At 36.1% G+C, this 19,998-nt stretch overlaps 2 protein-coding genes across 4 annotated transcripts; one reads left to right on the top strand and one right to left on the bottom strand.

Annotated features, from left to right (window-relative positions):
* The first annotated feature begins 323 nt into the window (after positions 1-323).
* LOC108917902 (sodium leak channel non-selective protein) lies at positions 324-7,881 on the top strand. 2 transcript variants are annotated; one of them, XM_018724716.1, is made up of 26 exons: positions 324-652; positions 722-864; positions 917-1,102; positions 1,152-1,375; positions 1,453-1,584; positions 1,637-1,785; positions 1,838-2,085; positions 2,141-2,857; positions 2,915-3,121; positions 3,173-3,378; positions 3,431-3,556; positions 3,782-3,964; positions 4,179-4,358; positions 4,412-4,664; positions 4,715-4,882; positions 4,930-5,138; positions 5,193-5,313; positions 5,366-5,499; positions 5,551-5,716; positions 5,769-5,963; positions 6,017-6,234; positions 6,287-6,510; positions 6,582-6,718; positions 6,772-6,908; positions 6,967-7,123; positions 7,181-7,881. In XM_018724716.1, the coding sequence occupies exons 2-26, from the start codon at positions 760-762 to the stop codon at positions 7,637-7,639; spliced, it is 5,241 nt and encodes a 1,746-aa protein (XP_018580232.1). In that variant the 5' UTR covers positions 324-652; positions 722-759; the 3' UTR covers positions 7,640-7,881. The 2 variants fall into 2 exon arrangements, with proteins under 2 accessions (XP_018580232.1, XP_018580231.1); XM_018724715.1 differs by having other exon boundaries at positions 3,779-3,964.
* Positions 7,882-8,385: 504 nt separating this feature from the next.
* Positions 8,386-19,720, bottom strand: LOC108917877 (carboxypeptidase E). Of its 2 annotated transcripts, XM_018724668.2 has the most exons (10): positions 19,379-19,720; positions 17,170-17,366; positions 14,148-14,303; positions 13,543-13,709; positions 10,548-10,687; positions 10,309-10,448; positions 9,442-9,568; positions 9,032-9,186; positions 8,848-8,900; positions 8,386-8,743 (listed from the first exon to the last, which is right to left on the bottom strand). In XM_018724668.2, exons 1-10 carry the CDS (start codon positions 19,596-19,598, stop codon positions 8,629-8,631), a joined length of 1,470 nt encoding a protein of 489 aa, XP_018580184.1. In that variant the 5' UTR covers positions 19,599-19,720; the 3' UTR covers positions 8,386-8,628. The 2 variants fall into 2 exon arrangements, with proteins under 2 accessions (XP_018580184.1, XP_018580185.1); XM_018724669.2 differs by lacking the exon at positions 8,848-8,900 and having other exon boundaries at positions 19,379-19,716.
* Between the last annotated feature and the right edge of the window lie 278 nt (positions 19,721-19,998).

Below are 19,998 nucleotides of genomic sequence, written 5' to 3'. Positions count from 1 at the left end.
CGTAAATTCAAAAGTTACTAACGCTTAAAATTTCAAAGTATTAACCCATGGATGTCCTAACGTAAACGCGATTTAAAAAGTAATTTTTTACAAAATTTTATACTTACAAGAAAAGTAAAAATAGTTTACGGAGAATATAAACTTCATAAATCAATTGAATCCCTATAAACCAGGCTACAAACTTATCAATTTAGTTTAATTATTTTTTTTTCTATTGGCGACACCTAAAATTTAAATATAAATCCCCAGATAGTTAATATTGAAGTCCCTATCAAAACTTTCTCGTCAGGGAAGTAGACAGAGGGGATTAGTATGGGCGTATGGGCACAAATTGTCATGGAAAAAGTTTTGTCCGATCAAACACAGTAATCAAAACAATGACAGTAAAAGAAAATACCCGCCCCTCAGTAAATTTTATAGCACTGATAACTGAGTTATAATTAAAAATTTCGTTTAATTTTGGGGAAAATATGTTTACCATGTTTCTACTGAGAGAGTATTGATTTTATTCCTGGACCATTCACAGCTTCCCCGGCTAGAAAAAATTTATAAAGGCCATTGCTTTACAAAAACGAAACAAACGACTCTGTTAAAATGAACAGAGTTGGATACAACTTCTCTTCCATCCTCAAACAGAACAACATCAAATAGTGTAAGTGTTTGCAATTTCTAGCTTTTCTTTGTATTCAGAGTTGCATAAAAAGGGGCTCGTATATTTTAGGTAAAATTTCTCCGAAAATAATCCCCAAAAAAATCAAAATGATGCTGGGTCGCAAACAAAGTCTAAAAGGGGAGCCTGTTTTGGCGGATTACGGACCCGATGAAGCTTTTAATGAAAGTGCTGACATTGAATGGGTAAATAAGGTGCGAGGCTATTCCCCACGTTGTGATACCTTATTAATTTTTTTATTTAAAGCGATGGGTAAGGAGGCTAATGAGAGGGTGTGCTCTCCTCAGTCTGGCTTCAGTAAGCTGTAACACCCCTAAGACATTTGAAAAGTTCGAGTACATGCAGATAACAACTTTTTCTGTAGACGCTGTCGTAACCGTGTTATTCACTTCGGAAATGATAGCGAAGATGCACATTAGGGGCATACTGAAAGTAAGATAATTTTTTTTGTAATTGCGCATATAAAAGCATATAAATTCAGGGTGACAGGCCGTACTTAAAAGACCACTGGTGCCAGTTCGACGCTAGTATGGTGTTTTTCCTGTGGATATCCGTCATCCTTCAAGTTTTCGAAATGCTAAGCATCGTGCCAAGATTCAGTTATTTGTCTATTTTGAGAGCACCCAGGCCACTTATTATGATCCGGTTTCTAAGGGTTTTCCTCAAATTCTCAATGCCTAAATCAAGAATCAACCAAATCTTCAAGTATGAACACTTTATACTTCATATAAAATAACATTCAAAGTAAACCTTAGCGCTAATATTTATTGTTTCGTTTTTAGACGATCCAGCCAACAAATCTACAACGTAACACTGTTCTTCCTATTCTTCATGTCCTTATACGGGTTGTTGGGTGTGCAATTTTTTGGAGAGTTGAAAAACCATTGTGTAACTGTTAACACGACGGAGCCAAAGTAAGTGCAGCAAAACAAACAAGGACAGTTTCTTTTACAATTTTTTTTTAAGGGATATAACAATTAACAGTCTTGCTATACCTGACACATACTGCTCCTTAGATCCTTCTTCGGGCTACCAGTGTCCAAAAGGGATGAAGTGCATGAAACTTGAAGGACTTTCTCGTTACATAATCGGGTTTAACGGATTTGATGAATTTGGTAAGATGTAGAATCACTTGGGCTTTAAAAAATATATTAAATATTTTTTCAGTTACGAGTTTCTTCACGGTTTACCAAGCGGCTTCACAGGAGGGTTGGGTTTTTATAATGTACAGAGCCATAGATTCTCTACCTGGTTGGAGAGCGGTACTGTATTTCAGTACGATGATTTTCTTCCTGGCTTGGTTGGTGAAGAACGTTTTCATTGCTGTCATCACCGAGACCTTCAACGAGATCAGGGTGCAGTTTCAGCAAATGTGGGGCGTCAGAGGGCACATTCAAAACAGCTCAGCTTCACAAGTGAGCTTGTTTTTATTGAATGTTTAACAGGTTTGTCGCTTAATTTTTATTTCAGATACTAATCGGCGATGATCGCGGTTGGAAGCTTGTGACCTTAGACGAGAACAAACACGGCGGCTTGGCACCTGAATTCTGCCACAAAATCCTCCGTTCCCCTCACTTCCGACTTCTTGTCATGTGTGTAATTCTGGCGAACGGTATTGTCACAGCTACGATGCGTTTTAGACACGACGAAAGGCCCCGACAGGTGTTCTATGAAAAGTACTACTATATCGAGCTGGGTTTCACAGCGTTGCTCAACTTAGAAACGATCTTCAAGATATGGTGCCTCGGGTGGAGGGGTTATTGGAAACATTCCATACACAAATTCGAGTTGCTTCTCGCCGTTGGAACTACGATTCACGTTATACCAGGCTTCTACATGACGGGTTTCACTTATTTCCAAGTTCTGAGGGTTGTAAGGTTAATAAAAGCTTCTCCGCTTCTTGAGGACTTTGTGTACAAAATTTTTGGGCCGGGAAAGAAATTAGGAAGCCTGATAATTTTCACCATGTGCTTGCTGATCATATCTTCGAGTATATCGATGCAGCTCTTCTGTTTCCTCGATTTTACCAAGTTTGAAACGTTTGCCGAAGCGTTTATGTCTATGTTCCAAATCCTGACGCAAGAAGCTTGGGTAGAGGTCATGGATGAAACTATGCTGAGAACGAGGTCTATGCTGGCACCGCTGGTGGCGGTTTACTTTATTCTGTACCATCTCTTCGTCACTTTGGTACATAAATCAAGGTTTTTATCATAGATATCGCTTATTACTTATTTTATATTTTAGATCGTGTTGAGTTTGTTCGTAGCAGTAATTCTAGATAATCTAGAACTCGACGAGGACATAAAAAAACTTAAGCAGCTCAAATATCGAGAGCAAAGTGCCGAAATAAAAGAAACTTTGCCGTTCAGGCTAAGAATATTCGAAAAGTTCCCTGACAGTCCGTTAATGGTAACCCTGCACAAAGTACCATCGGATTTCAACCTACCAAAAGTATTTATAACTGGAAATATCTTGTTTGTTAAATAATTTTGTCACTTTTAGGTCAGGGAAAGTTTTATGAGACAGTTCGTGTACGAAACGGAAGACGACGAGAACTCCGAAAGCGGTATCAAGAAAATCAGCGAGGAAGTGTTCGATTCCAAGATCGTGTATAGGAAACAGAAACCCTTGAAAGTACTCAACAACTTGCCGAAAGTCCGTGTCGTGAACCTGAAACTGAAAAAAACAGCAGTCGCGCACATCATCGAGTAACAAATTCAACGTTTTACATTCTCCTCTTTTATTTCTGTGTTATTTTAGCGATTCTAACAATCAAAGGTTGATGTTAGGTGATTCGTCTATGATTCCCGTCCCGGGTAGCAAGGGACCGCTGAAACCCCAGGGAACAATCAATAGCATGAAACAGTTACGTATTGATCACAAGAAGTGAGTTGCGACCAATTGGCGTCCAAATTCTGTAATGTTTCTATTGGCATGCAAAATTCAGTTTGTTTTATTAGAAAAACCAGTCGATAGTGTTTTAGTATTTTCACTTAACACCTAATGCTTTAGGCAAAGTCACCCTCCTTTTATAACACAAAGGGTTTTCGAGGAAATTTAGTTGCACAGTGAAGTGGCCCTTTTATTTGTACGTTTTTATCTTTTTAGTAGATTCGGATCACGATCTATAAGGCGAAGCGTCCGTAGCGGGTCTATTAAGCTAAAACAGACTTACGAGCACCTTATGGAAAATGGAGACATAGGCGTCAATAGGGTCACGTCCAACAGGGCGAGACCACATGACTTGGACATAAAATTACTGCAAGCAAAGAGGCAACAAGCCGAAATGAGAAGGTATAATTGACATTTCACATATGTATCCGCATTAAGATACAGTTTTTTAATCCTAACTAGGTCAACATCAGAGGTCATTGATACTGAGATTCACAGACTAAACACAGTGCTGTAAAAAATATTTACTATTTTATTTATTTTTTTAGGTACATTTTATAATACAGCAAAAATAATCATTCTAAAACTACTAGCTTTTAAGCATCGTATATTTTAGAAACCAACGGGAGGAAGATCTACGCGAGAACCATCCGTTCTTCGATACGCCTCTATTTGCGGTACCGAGAGAAAGCAAATTTAGGAAATTTTGCCAGCTGATTGTATATGCTCGATACGATGCAAGGCTTAAAGACCCTCTGACGGGGAAAGAACGAAAAGTACAATATAAAACGTTGCAGTAAATACCGAACTATTTTAATTTACAAAATTACCAATATTTTAAATTTTCAGTAACTTCCTTGGTTTGGTGACGTATCTAGACTGGGTAATGATAACAATGACAACCTTATCGTGTTTATCGATGATGTTTGAAACTCCCTATTACCGAGTTATGGAAAACGTAAGCCTACAAATAGCGGAGTACTGCTTCGTAATATTCATGAGCATAGAACTAGCTCTGAAAATACTGGCCGATGGACTGTTTTTCACTCCCAAAGCGTACGTTAAGGACGTTGCTGCCGTTTTAGACGTATTCATCTATCTTGTAAGTATATTACGACGTTACACTCTCGATCGTAAATACGTTTTTTGTAGGTAAGTCTAACGTTTCTGTGTTGGATGCCGAAAAGCGTGCCGCCTAATTCGGGTGCTCAGTTATTAATGATTCTGCGTTGTTTGAGACCTTTACGGATTTTTACGTTAGTGCCGCATATGAGCAAAGTCGTATACGAGTTATGTCGAGGCTTCAAAGAAATACTTCTGGTAATTATCGACGTTAAAACTTACTCGTACTGAATTTAAGTTTTTAGGTATCCACTTTACTGATTCTTTTGATGTTTATATTCGCGAGTTATGGCGTTCAACTCTACGGCGGCAGATTGGCTAGATGCAACGATCCGAACATCACAAGGCGAGAGGATTGTGTCGGAATATTTCTGAGAAGGGTATTTGTGACAAAGATGAAAGTACAGCCTGGTGAAAATGAGTCTTATCCTGCCATGTTGGTTCCAAGAGTCTGGTAATATTTTTTCACAAACGACAATAAGCTAAATTATAATTTCGATGTGTTTAGGGCAAATCCTAGAAGATTCAACTTTGACAACATAGGCGACGCGATGTTGACGCTCTTCGAAGTTTTGTCGTTTAAAGGTTGGTTGGACGTAAGAGACGTTTTGATAAAATCCTTAGGACCTGTACGTTCTTTAATTTAGAAACATTTACACGACGTAACGACTTTGTTTTAAGGTTCATGCGATCTACATCCACATTTATATCTTCCTGGGCTGTATGATCGGCCTTACGTTGTTCGTAGGTGTCGTTATTGCTAACTATTCGGAAAATAAAGGAACAGCTTTGCTCACGGTAGATCAGAGGAGATGGTAAAGGTGAAGTAAGTTTTTGAATACAAGTGATATTAAAAATTTCCTTAGGTGCGACCTTAAGAAGAGGCTGAAAATCGCACAGCCTTTACACCTACCACCGAGGCCTGACGGGAAGAAATTTCGAGCGTTCATCTACGATATAACGCAGAATATCAAGTTTAAGAGATGCGTCGCTCTCATGGTCCTTATAAACAGCGCTCTTTTAGGCGTTACGGTACGATAATCACTCAGTTAAATTCGTTGTGCGTCAATCAATTTTTTTGTAGTGGAATAAAGAAGAAGCCCACACGGAGATTTTAGCAACAGTAGGAATTATATGCACTCTGTTGTTTTTGGTAGAAGTTGTCATGAAAAACATAGCGTTTACGCCTAGAGGTTACTTACAATCAAGACGCAACAGATACGATTTATTCGTGACTGTCATGGGGGTCATATGGATGTTTTTCCACATAATGTTTAAAGTAAAATATTCTGCAAGTTATAATATTCGTAATACGTTTAACTGTGCTTTCAGAATGATTTAACGTACTTTGTTGGATTCATGGTTGTTATTTTACGCTTCTTTACGATCACCGGAAAACACGCCACGCTGAAAATGTTAATGCTAACCGTGGGTGTGTCTGTTTGTAAAAGTTTTTTCATCATCTTTGGAATGTTTTTACTAGTTTTCTTCTATGCTTTGGCCGGCACTATAGTTTTCGGGACAGTTAAGTATGGGGAAGGCATTGGCAGGTACTATTGCGTTTCAATAAATCGAACATGTATTCATAAAATTCTGTTGTAGACGAGCGAACTTTGAATCGCCCGTAACAGGTGTAGCGATGTTATTTCGGATAGTCACAGGTGAAGACTGGAACAAAATAATGCACGATTGTATGATTCAACCCCCATATTGCACCCCGGCAGCTAATTATTGGCAGACAGATTGCGGTAATTTCACGGGATCGCTAATTTATTTCTGTACGTTTTACGTTATTATTACCTACATCGTTCTGAATCTATTGGTGGGTAAGTTACTTGGAAAACGTTAAATTTCTTGTTAAAATCATGTAAACATTTTCATTTATTTCTATTTCCAGCTATTATAATGGAAAACTTTTCATTATTCTACTCGAATGAAGAAGACGCACTGCTTTCGTACGCGGACATTAGGAACTTTCAAAACACTTGGAATATCGTGGATATTCACCAAAGAGGAGTAATCCCCGTGAGAAGGGTAAAGTTTTGTATTAATTTTTACAACCAACCTCCCGCAACAGTTTTTTTTAGGTGAAATTTATTCTACGGCTTCTAAAAGGCCGTTTAGAAGTCGATCCACAGAAAGACCGTCTACTATTCAAACACATGTGCTACGAATTGGAAAGACTACATAACGGCGAAGACGTAACATTCCACGACGTGATTAAGTATGTTTAAAACCGTTTTCTCTACCGCTGTGTTACACTGAACGATTTTTATTTCCAGCATGTTATCGTACAGGTCAGTCGACATCCGGAAAGCACTCCAGTTAGAGGAACTACTAGCTAGGGAAGAGTTCGAATATATAATCGAGGAAGAAGTGGCGAAACAAACTATAAGGACTTGGTTAGAGGGCTGTCTCAAGAAAATTCGGTCGACGAACGTGAGTAACGAAAATTAATACATATTCCGGTCGATTTCCTACTTTCTATTCTTTCAGAAGCAACAAAACAGCTTAATAGCCGGTTTACGTGCGACGAACGAAGCCATAACGGTGCCAGAACCGAAGGAGGAGAGCAAAAACGGCAGCCCCGAGCAAGAATGCGAAGCAGAAGTGAAAGAAAACGAGGCGGCGGCTAGAAAGCAAAAGCTGGTATCGTCTCTGCCAAGATCAGACAGTATCGGTAGCAGCTCCGGAAGGAAATATCTAGCTCCCACTTTATCGGATCCTGCCGCAAGGCCTGAAAAGGAAAGAATAACAACAAAAAAGAAGAACAGTAGGCATCAAACCGTTGTTGTAAACAAGAATTTCTCTCATTTGAACGAGAGTGAAAGTAGACTGCCCAGGGAGGTTTTCAACAATAAAACTACTGTTCCGAAAGCTACTAGCGCCATGTATGAGATCAGAGATTGGTGGAACGAGCAGTTGGCATATGTCTCTTCGAGTGACGAAGACTAAGGCATCATGAGATAATCGCCTGCAGATTTTCTAATTAGAAGAATGTAATCTAGAAATACCCTTAGTGTATCATATTTCGGTATAAAAATATATTTATTAAGAAAATCGTGACCATAATTTCCCACTTAATAAAATTCAAAATACAGATTACTGAATTCATGGTTAGAATATTTGTGAAAATTTGTATTTTAAAATGTAATTATTTAACTAATTTAATATTGACTTTTATGGAAGAGGATAATGAAAACAGAGTGATATTTATAAACATGTTAATAAAAGTATGATTTTACTGGACCATTTTTATTTATTCATATTTGTATACTTTCCAAAATTTCTATCAATTACTACTTACGCCAAATTCTGGAAGCGCCTACAAAATTCTGAATTTAATTGTAGATTATACAACTCCTCGTTGAGAAAATCGTTTCTAAATTTTCATCAAAAACATTACACATTTCCTATTATTTTAAAATTTTAACATTTTCAAATATTTGAAGGTTATGAAATGATAATCTGCCACCACAAAACAGAGAAAATCTGCCACGTACAAGCGACATCTAACGCAGTACTCGTGAACTAACGCCCTTCGACAATTAGATGAGTAGACAGACCACTACTAAATTCTTCGTGTGCCCCATAAACTTGAAAAGTTTTTATCACATTGTCATTTTTACAAATTATTAGTCTGATTAAAATAATTTTGCAGTCTGATTTAAAACCACTTCCATCGACAATAAAAAACGTTATCAAAATAATACTTTTATTTCGTCTCTTCTGATAAAGGTCACTATGAAAGAACATAATAATTACATTTACATTACTTGTGATTGTGAGCTAAAACAAAATCCATAACACCCTTGAAGAACTCGTGCTATAATCGCGCCTATCTAACAGAGTTACACTTTCTTCTTAACTATTGATATAACTGGGAAGGGGATCACAATATGATAGATTGTATATTTTACTATTTTACTGAACTGCTATTGGCTCTAAAATAGGTTCGTTCTCTTCTGCCCAGTTCGACCACTGTTGCTGGCTGCTTTCGAAGTCGTCGTCGATTTTCGAATTGATATAATTATCGGTCTGAATCCTATAGGGCGAAACCTAAAAATAAGACGTATGCTTTCGGCATTTCTGTACCCAACTTAGAAAGAATGTAAAAAAATACATATAAACGTCACTAATTATGCGAAATAAAATCAACGTACACATCTACGAATGGTCTGTGGTGATGGTGGTTATGGTGGTGATAGGCATGCTTCTACAAAGAGAAATAAAGGTATAAACTGAAAAGAAATCAAGAAGCTTGAGCAAAATATAATAGCAACCACATATGTCCAAAAAATAAAAAAAAATCTATTTAGATTTAGATTTATATTGTGTGATCCTTACGCCGATGGGTTTCAATGAGAAATCAACACGTTGAGCTTCAGAGTACGGTCTATTAACAACGGTAACTAATCTAGTGTGTGGAAGATATCCATCTCGATATGCAGTTACTTTGTAGTTTCCAGGAGTCAAAAGTCTGAAGTAGTCGCCGTCGTGCACTGAAACGCAGAAAATATTTAATCCAATTTCTCAACATTAATATTAAAAGATATCTTTGTATGTTTTGCTAGTCCTAAATATTACAATTTTCCAGTTGTGTTAGCGCCACATTTGGTGAATTCCAACTGAAAATAGAACATCCAGTTCGGGAGGACCAAAACTTTACGAGTGTATTGAGGTGTTGTTTTAAATATGGTTTATAACAGTTGAAAATTAAGCAAAACTTCCTTACGTGACTAGGATAAGTTACCCACCTGACGTGATGTCGTGCTGTATGTCATCCGACCTTCCCGCAGTGATATTTTTGACGTGGATAACAGCGTTGGGAATGCCCTGTTGTGTGATGCTATCGTATACGATGCCCTTAATCCCTAGGTGACTCTAAAACATCGTCGCGTTTACTAATGGATTTACATTTAATTAATATAAATTTAGAAAGCAAACTTGAGTTTTACTATTAGTCAATTTAAAGTACATATATAAATTTAAGGGAATTACTACCTGTTTGAATTGTCACCAGATCATAGAATTACAAGTTTCTTATAGCTAACCTCAACTATTTAAAATGCTGATGTTCAATTAAGTGATATGTCTATGATCCCAGGTAAATATAACAGGTGTTTTATAAATTCATTATTAATAATTTTAAAATTACCGCCGAATTAAATTACAAAGGGAGGACCATCTACTAATTGTTTCCGGAGTTTAGACACATAATTTTACTTCAGGACAACAGATGGCTCTGGCAGTCTGATTTGTTTAGAGTCACTACAATGTACTCTAGATTTGTTTTGTCTATGGTATATTGGACCCTATTATTATTACATTTTCGTCTCAAGATTATTAGTATTTAATATTTATGTTCTGCATTTAAATAAACGCTAAATAATTTGCAATTAATTTGAATAGCTAATATGATTTGCAAATTTCAATAACTAATCCATGTATTATGTATGACGCAAGGGAATTAATTTAAATAAACTCTAGAACAAATGTCCATAACTTTGCAAGCATCACGAACGACGATTTATACGGAGAAAGTTCGTAATAGAACCCAATTTATCCGGCCAGATTAGAATAAATCTTCCGCCGAGAAACTTAAAATTAATTTTTGAACTCACTTGCCAGATATAATGCAGCAGGGCGTCCTTGTTTCGCTCCCACTCGCTCGCTAATACGCTCTCGGGGGGATACTTGTCGCAGCCTAGTTCGAGGGTCAACTCGAAGTCGTTGCTGGAGAGGTAATTAAAATCCTGCATGCCTGCGAAAATTAAGAGTCAGCTACGTCCTAACGGGTAAAGGTCGTCGACCGTGCTCTCGCGATAAAAGGAAAGCTGGCGCAGAAAGGAAAGGTACGTACCTCCCTGCAAACTGTACCACTTAGCACCGTTGGTGATTCCCCCTTGCTTGGCGAAACGGTTGCTGTCTACGTCTCCGCAGCCTTTCCTCTTGGGGCTGGCCATGTCGGTGTGGTGCATGGAATAGGCTAAGGCGAGGTGTCTGAAAGCATTGTTAAATATTTGAAAATATTTAAAAGCAGTGAAAATTAAGGTAACATGCTGGTAACCTCGGAGGAATACGCTTGATTTAACTTAGTTGCAGGACTGGGCCATAGAAAATGGAATATAAACATAGAATGAAATCTGATATACAACAACCTATACCATTTGCATACCTAATATTCCACTGTAACTTCGGCTTCCATATCGTAAGATGGTGCTATTTAGTTTTTGTGATTTCAAACGCAGGTAATGCAGGTATCATTTTGTTTTGATTTTGACCCTTGTTTATGTACTTTTGACGTTTGTCATATGTTAATACGTTTGTTGTCTGCCAAATAAAAAGTTATATAGTTAAACCACAGCAAAATTAAACCTGATGGCCGTATATTTATGTCAACACCAAATAATCCTGGTCCATCAACCAGTTCTACCTTTGTACATTTTGGTAAGTATATTTTCATGAATACAGAGTTTAAGTAGTCAACATTCATGTATTTTAATTTTCATAAAAAGCATATTTTAGTATCACATTTAGCTGTATTTCTATTTTAGGTGATGAAAATAATGAATTGGGTGCAATTCAGTACCGTCAGACATCTGAAAATTCTCAAATAAGGTTAAATGATCCTGTAGCACGCAGTATGTAATATTAATGAGTTAATGTAATATCAGTTTTTATTTGCCGTTTTTTCAGAACATGGTTTGTTGAAAAATGTTGGTGTACATAAGAGTTCACAACTGTCTCCTGTCTCCAGAATTCTGTATAAGCAAGCTTTGTATTACGAGAAGAAAGCTTCCATACTCTCCAAACGGAAAATGGATTGACAACGTAAAATCCAAACTATCGAAAAATGGTCAAAAGAAAAATGCTTTCAAAATTTGACCAAACAATTTAACCATCCTGCAGTTCACTTTTTCAAAAGACAGGTTGAATCATTTGGCAAAAAGGCTAAAGGTAGAAGATTTGACATTGAAGATAAATTTCTTGCCCTTGCCCTTTACAAGCAGAGTAACGCAGCATACAAATTACTATCCTCTTTGTTTATTTTACCTTCAAGAGTAACTTTACAAAAAGTGTTGTCAAGAATTCCCATTTCTTCGGGAATTCATGATGCTGTTTTTAAAGTTTTAAGTTCAGCTAGTAAAAAAATTAAACCCGACAATAAGTTCTGTGTACTAATGTTTGATGAAAAGTCAGTTGAGCCTAATTTACATTATAATCAATTTCTGGATGAGGTTGATGGCCTTGAAGATTTTGTCGGGGAAAAGTTTGAAAAAATTGCAAATTATGTTCAGGTAAGGCAGCCATAAATACGTCATATACCGGGTGACCACTAGATTACTACCCAAGCTCTAGCTTAGGCACGAAAAAAGATATCGATTTAAAATTTTTGGCATGCGTATCATTGAATTTGATGCAAAATTTAATAAAAACAACTGACCGCCACTTCCTATTTGACCGAAAATGCCATAAACTTTGTTATTTCATATGGAACTCCTTGTATATTATTTTTGTTTTCAATTCTGCTGAAGAAACTAACACTAAAATATGTATTATGTCCTATACCTATCTTTGTCAGTTTCCGAGAAAATTGCGCTTTAAAATGGCTAATTTGTCATTTATAAAATCCTTTTGAAAGAAAACAAACGAAGAAAGGGACAAAGTTATATGGTATCTTTAACTTATTTTAGAAGTACTAAAGTCTGATATCATAAAAATGTTGCACTTCCGGCACATCCGGAATAGATATTTTAATGAAACGAAAAAAATATTTAAAAAGAAATGATAATATATCCAAAGCTTTATAAAAAATGTTTTTTATATTGCAAGAGGGTACACACTTAAAATAGAATCTTTATTTTATAAGATTTGTATGCAAGATCACATATAAATAAAATACTTATAAGGTTTGTTCCAACGGTTGCGGTTGCAGGTAGTTTGTGAATTGTCAATTTCCGCAGTTGATTGTTGTGATCTTTTAAAATATACATTTTATCTTAATAATAATGAGTACTAACATTTTGAAGTGAAATAATACTTTTTATCGGATTTGTTAATATATAAGCTGATACAATTTAATATCTAGAGATATTAGTAGATAAACAACAGTAGTTTCTCTGCATTTTACTTGGTACTCGTAAAATTGTTATTTCAATCAGTTAATTATATTAATTAATAAATAAAGATTGCATGGCTTGGACATAATTATATTCTTTATGATTAATCTCTGGCCATAAAATAACTTCATTTTGAGTTCCGACAATTTGAAAATGGCCTGCAGCTGTTGGAACAATCTTATGAATTTGTTAAGTTATGTAAATATAAGAAAATTGGTAGTACATAACATATTTTTACTCAGAATAATTTAGATAAGTAAGTCTTAGTATTAAATATGTCCTTTCCGTTGTAATGAACCATTTCTAGTTTATATAATAAATTGTTTTGTATTTCATAAAATATTTTTTTATTCCTTTAAACAAATGGGGTTCTGGTATGTTTATGCTTTTCCTTTATATTTAAAAGTTTAAATATATATATTAAAGTATGGACAATTTAAACAAGGTAGATTTCTTTACTTTAATATATATTTAAACTTTTAAATACAAAGGAAAAATATTTAATAATAATACCCATGGGCAACAATAAATACTGCACTTAAATTAGGCAACCAAATGTACATATACATATCTGCGGTTGTCTACATTATGCATTAGTTAGGCTTCCAAATCACCAGAGGCGCTGTGGTAATGGTTTAGTGGATTATTTAGGGAGATTTCGTTCTATCTTGTATTTTATTTTTTCTATGGACTGGGCAAAGCCGCTATGCAAAAACTAACGACGTCCAGACTAACCTGAACGTATCGTCGTCCGGGGTTGGGGTATACTCGTCCTTTTGCCTTCCGGAGCGGCTCTCGTCGTAGGGGTAGTTGGCAACCAAGTCCCCACCGTGCAGATTGGCTGACAGGACGAAGGGAATCTGCATGATTAGCCTGATCACGCCCTTGGTCTCGGGTTGTAGCTAAAAAAAAAATAAAATCTGCCGCAAGTTCGTAACTTTCTATAAGTTATAGCTTGTTTCAGTATAGTGTGGATGGAAATGCTACTTTATTTTTTAATAAATTTTCTTAATAAAATTTTTTTATAAACATGTGTCCGGAAATGTTTAGATTTCGAAATACAGGATAATCATTTTGAAGTTTTGAAGCTGAAAATGGATATATTCAAAACGCCTAAAAATAAACGATGAATATTTACAAAGGTATTTTACTTTTTACAATGAAGTGATACAAAATTTTTAAATAGAAGCTAGAGTATTAACTTTTTTTTGTTTCTTTCTTTCCTCGTATCTCGATTCCTCGCACCCTACACCAATATTGACCAGAGCAGCGGTCGCTATATAGGTACATTAATATACCCCGCAAACACCACCGACTTATTTACGGACCATAAAACTCACCGGCTCATTGAGTCTGCTCAGCTGCTCCAGCAGGTGGTTGTTGTGGTCGATGTGGTCGTCCTCGTTAGTGAAGATGATCCTGTCTAGGTCAGGGAAGTTGCGGTTCAGATCGATGGAATTGTTATTGGTGCGGCCGATCAAGTAGTCCTGGCCACCCTGCAACAAACAATAGACGGCGTTATGCGGCCGCGTCAGCCTGCCTAGATAAAACGGATCGTTGATGGCTGATTTACTGATGAAATACAGGTCTAGTTATCGTTGATGGGGGATGTGTTTTGTTTGTCTATATAGCACGGCTGACGCTTTTCATGGATGAAATTTATTGACAGCAACTGCCTTTATGTAATAAATTCTAGGGAATTGAAATAAAAGCGCGAATTTTTTCCATATCTACAATTTTAATGAATTTATTAACTAATTAACAAGTTGCGATTACAGTCACGAGATTAAGTCACAATTAGTCATTGCTTTTTTCACCCTAGTAGAAAAATTATTACTTTGAAGACGCATTTTGTGGTATTTGGACACGAAAATCCCAATTTCGCCCAACGATCACGCGCTGGTTCCCTCGAGCATCGAAAGTGTCAAATCTAGTAGCGTGTAGCGTAAAAATACAGCCGCTTTGCCTCTGTCATTTCCAATATCATATAAAATTCGTAGCATTCCCCGAAATTGAGGGTTCGGAGTCACGTAGGTGTAGAATTGAACAGTTTCCTTGGAAAATCGGATGACGTTAACAAGATTGAAGGGTTTCCCTGTAAAATAGGGACACGGTAACGAAGGGGAGGAACGAACGAACCCTTAGGTAGATGGAAAGGGTTTTAAAATTTAAGACAGGCTCAGGAATAAATTGTATTTAACGGCGGGTTTCGTTTGCAGGAGGAAATTGGGGAGAGAACTCTTACACTGAGAAAAGTGGAGGGCGTATTTCGTAATTTTCGATAATCGACTTGTTTAGGGTTCTCGCAATAACTGTCAGAAACGTTTCCGACGTTTTCTTATACTCGTAAATGTTTATTCAATGAAATAAATTTAACCGAGTCATAGAAGCATAACAAAAAGAATAAGAATTAGTTCTAATATTCAGAGAACTTTTGATTAAAAAGGAGTTTTCCATTTACATTATCTACTTGTTCTCGGTTCACTTAAGAGTTGATAAGCTAAATCGAAAGTGATCATGCACTAGTTTTAACCTCAATATATATGGCTTTTTTTCGCGAGTGAAGTCGTATGTTGTAGTATGTGTAGTATGAGTGAATATTACGTTTTTGCGAGAATAGTCAGTCATTTAAACTACTATGTGACGTCACAAGTTTAGATCAAATGACTGAACTCTTCAGCCTTCAGCTGAATTTTCTGTTGGTATATTCAACTAGTATTGTCAGCCGGTAACTTAACCTTTTTCTTTTTGACATTTTGTTTGAATGAGGATAAAAATCGTTCAGCAAAATGATAGATTCTGATATCACTGTGGAAGTGGTCAGTTTAAACTTAAACTTTAGAGGCACAGATGTTTTAGTAAACATAGACGTTGGAACAGCAAATATTTTACTTAATGGTAAGATTAATTTTTTATATGGGACATATTTGCGATCCACTTTGCTTCAGGATTATCCTCTTTTTTTTTTTTGTGACCTAGGCCAGAGATAATATTAGTGGAATCATTTGTAATTCACGTCTTTTTCGTATGAATTAGATAAAAAACCGACCTAACCTCTTTCTAGTTTAATTTTTTTTTATAAAAAATGTAAGAACACTTGCTTTGAAGCCATATGTCAAAGTCGTCAAAGTACATATGACTATGACAGGCTGCACCACTGAATAGTGAATATATACATTTTCGCGATCTGTTCAGGTTAGACAAGGTTAGATATAAGATTAAAAGAGATAGAAACAGTAACTACAAGTCAGACGTATTCACCAATATTCACTCGCGAAAAAAAGCCTATAGTTATAAATACGTATTTTGATTAAAAAGGAGTTTTCCATTTACATTATCTACTTGTTCTCGGTTCACTTAAGAGTTGACAAGCTAAATCGAAATTGACCATGCACTAGTTTTAACCTCAATATATAGTTATAATTATAAATATGTATTGGAGAAATGACAATCCGATTTTTCTTGCATTTTCTTTCCTTAATACTATTTGTTTGTTTAAAAGCTTTTATTTTCCCCCAACGATAACCCCGTGTACGACAAGGTGCTTTCTTCAAATTAATCGAGATTATCGTTAGATTAAACGATTCGCAACCGTAGCAGCTGCGTGTGGCAGATAAAGCTATTTATTTAGCTACTCTGTCACAATCAGTCTAATAAGAACGATATTGATTGTTTACAGGACGGTGACGTAAATCTCTCAATAAAGTGTTAATTGCGTTTTCGCTAATTTGCGTTGCGAACCATCATTCTGTTTACGTAAATGAATATTTGTTTCGCCTTGTTAGCGACAGTCGAGATTGGTAACGTTCTAAGTGATTATTTGCAGGATTAATACCTAAATGTATAAAAAAATGGTATAGTTAGAACGACAAATATGTTAAAATTGGTTAAGTAAAACGAATAATATAGGTATAGTTATAGTTTCGACATTCTGGTGATGAATACTACACCAAAAAAATATATGCGATATAAATTTTCCCATGTAAAATACATGCAAGAAAATTAAATTGAGTACAAATATACAAGTTATCACAAGAAAATGGTGCACCTTAATGACCATCAATCTAAACCATCTAACAAATGTGCGATAGAGAAAGATGACTATAATGAATATAATAAGAAGTGGATCTTATATGTGGAAAGGCGAAATGGGCGGTGACTATTAGACGCCTTCGTTATAGCCATCTTTCTCTATCTTACGGATTTCTATGACTTTCTTTATCGCTCTCACGTAACAGCCGATGAACCATGGGACTTTCCGACCCTGTAAATTCGTCTACTCAATATCAGATTACCGTTGGTCGCCCATATATTTTTTAATGACAAATTTCGCCTCTTATTTGTAGGTTTTGGTATACTTACCGTGTCCGTGGCCAACTGCCATCCGTCAGGATTCATACTAGGCATGAGGTGGATGCGAGTCAGCTCTGTCAGCGACTTGATCTGCAGATCACCCTCAGAATAACGTTCGCAGATGTAATCGGCGAGCTTGAGAAGCAGTTCTCTGCCCAACACCTCATTGCCGTGCATATTGGCGATGTATTTGAACTCTGGTTTCACTGCAACAACATGAAATTACGATTGTAAAAAGTTACGAACGCAAAAGTGTTTTTTAGTTCGTTTTTTATATTCGTTTTTTTTTTTCGAAAAACATAAGAGAGTAGTAATTTGTAGAAAATTGAAAGACGAATCCGAAAATATCATGATTGTTACCGTAAAGCAGTGGCGTACTATTTTATTTAGAAAAATATGCCACTGACACCCCGTATCTACGTCACTGGAGCATCTTAATTTTTGGAAAATTCGTCAGACATATATAAATACATGTTCCCCATTTCAAATTATTTCACTTACTAGTATTTAAATTATTTAAAAAAAATAAAAAATATTTTTTAAGGTTAATACCCTGTATTTTTTTAACGAAGCGTCCTAAATAAAAACTTTATACGAAAGACTCCCCTTAAAGCTTAAAATTCACCAAAGAATACGAGGTTTCATTTTTGGTCACCGATTGTGAATCACCCTGTACAATTACGTAAATATGAAATAACGATTTCATCAAATATTTTAAGGTTCCTATAACTAATACGTTGGATTGTAAATGTTTTATGTCATCTCGTTTAGTAATTTTTCCTTTTTTCATGAAAAACTAGCAGTAAAATTAACCTTAATTAACTTTAACCTTAAAGGCTATCAGCCCTTAATTACATTTGACCCCCACCCCGCGTATTGACACTTAATTGAAACGAAAGACAAACGTGAGAGGCGTTTACTTAATCACAATTCTATTTATAACTTTCAAGAGAGCGAAAGGTTGAAAGAAGAATTTTTTTCATCGCAAGTATGGATAATTTGAAATTTAATCTTCTAAAATACGTTTCAAATATTTTATATTTCTTTTATTTAATATAAATAAATACAGGATAAATTTGGAAAGAATACATTTGAAGATTAATTTTTTGATATAGAACGTCACAGGGGGTTATAAAGGCTGGCAAAAAATTTAATAAATTTTCCAGGGTCGTATTTAACAAAATGAAGTTGATGGTCCTGGAGAGCCGAAAAGTGAGATTTAAAAAATGATTATGCCATTCGATATAGGCCAAAAAGTTGCCACGAGAAAGTGTTCTTCTTTTTTAAATATCACCTCAAATAATGCTGATATGAAACAAAAACCGATTTCCAAAATTTCGTTTCTCTTCAAATATTTAGAAAACTAATCAAGTTAGCTTTGATTTGTTAGAGACATAATGTTGGTCCCCTGATTATGCAACTTTCCCCCCATTTAAGCTACTTCGGATCTCTTACCGAATTTGTAACAGCCTGTTGCATCAATTTTTGTTTACCGTTTTTTCTACCCTGTTCGAAGTTTAGTTCTGTCTACAATTTTAATTAAATTTTTTTAACTCAAATGGCACCTTTTTGTGAAAATTTGTGAACGTGATCCTACGTTGTTTCTATTAACATACTGGATATAATTAGATATCTAAAAGTGACGTTAATTAAAAACAGTCACGTAGTTCACGTTAGCAAAATTGTGATTATTTTTATAATAACAGATTTTCTCAAAATTTCAAACAATATAATATAAAAGTCTGATACAATTTCGTCTGACAATGAAATTGTTATTAACCGCAGGTCACTTGCCTAATATTTTTCAAATGTAAACTAATGCCGTATCGTGTGGATACTGCATATCGACATTTCGAAAATATCCACCTGCCTTCACCTGCCAAAAACTCGTATTAACAAAAATTATTTATATTTATATTTGAAAAGATATTTGTCATGTGTCATGTGCTTCTATTTTACGTCTGTGTACGATCCAACTTGGATTTTAGTATTCCATGATTGTTCGACGATTTGAAGCTAGCATTAGGCAGTTCCTATACTAAGGATACATAAAAACCTTATCAAAATAATGACAAAATAATATAACATAAATAAAACAAAGAAACTAAGGTACATTGGGCCAAATTTATCATATTTTTACCTCAAGACTCAAGATTATCTGACACCATTTGCGCTTTTCAAAAGCAACCCAAAACAGAGACCAAAAAAATCTACTCACGGATCTCATGGTGCCCGGGCTTGGTGGAGAACTCGATCACGTAGAGCGGCACCCCCAGGACCGAGGTTTCGCTCAAAGTGTAGATCCTGCTGACGTTGGGACACCTCGCGTTGACGTCCTGCAGCACCTGGAGCATCTCCTCGTTGTTGTGGTGCTTGAATTGGAATTGCAGCGTCCCCGTGAGGCACAGGGACACGAAGAGGAGGGTCGCGCGAGCCATACCTGTCAGCTGACGGAGGAAGTGTGGACTCGGGGACGTCGCCGAGCCGTCAGGACGCCTGCGTGGGGGCTCTGTGACGTCGGCGGTGATATGGATTTTCTAATAACTCATGTGGAGGGCTTTTTCGGAAGCTCAGGCGCGACATGTCGAATTTTTGCCATCTGCGAGCTGGACTGTAATTTTAGTATCGTTTTTGGAATGGTTCTGCTTCTGTTATCGACTGACTTTGAATTATGGCATAAGAATGTCGGGCATGGTGGATTAGAAATGCGTTTGAAGGAATGTCAGTGTCATTTCGGTGGGGAATGCAAGGGCAGAGGCGAATAATTTTACCTTATCTAATAACTCTCCTATTCATTGCAGGGTCATCTGTCGATTAACAAGTAGACAAATACATAAT

The sequence above is a fragment of the Anoplophora glabripennis genome, unplaced genomic scaffold (genome assembly GCF_000390285.2).
Source record: "Anoplophora glabripennis isolate ALB-LARVAE unplaced genomic scaffold, Agla_2.0 scaffold17, whole genome shotgun sequence".
In the NCBI taxonomy this organism is placed as follows: domain Eukaryota; kingdom Metazoa; phylum Arthropoda; class Insecta; order Coleoptera; family Cerambycidae; genus Anoplophora; species Anoplophora glabripennis.
The sequence above is the reverse complement of the archived record's forward strand: the minus strand, read 5'-3'. Positions and strand labels throughout refer to the sequence as shown.

Coding starts and splice junctions, on each gene's coding strand:
- LOC108917902 (XM_018724715.1), top strand. CDS start 760: ATGATGCTGGGTCGCAAACAAAGTCTAAAAGGGGAGCCTGTTTTGGCG. Junction 5,314..5,365: donor TGATAAAATCCTTAGGACCT/GTACGTTCTTTA, acceptor CTTTGTTTTAAG/GTTCATGCGATCTACATCCA. Junction 5,717..5,768: donor GCGCTCTTTTAGGCGTTACG/GTACGATAATCA, acceptor ATTTTTTTGTAG/TGGAATAAAGAAGAAGCCCA.
- LOC108917877 (XM_018724668.2), bottom strand. CDS start 19,598: ATGGCTCGCGCGACCCTCCTCTTCGTGTCCCTGTGCCTCACGGGGACG. Junction 17,367..19,378: donor GCCCGGGCACCATGAGATCC/GTGAGTAGATTT, acceptor ATGTTGTTGCAG/TGAAACCAGAGTTCAAATAC. Junction 10,449..10,547: donor GTGGTACAGTTTGCAGGGAG/GTACGTACCTTT, acceptor TAATTTTCGCAG/GCATGCAGGATTTTAATTAC.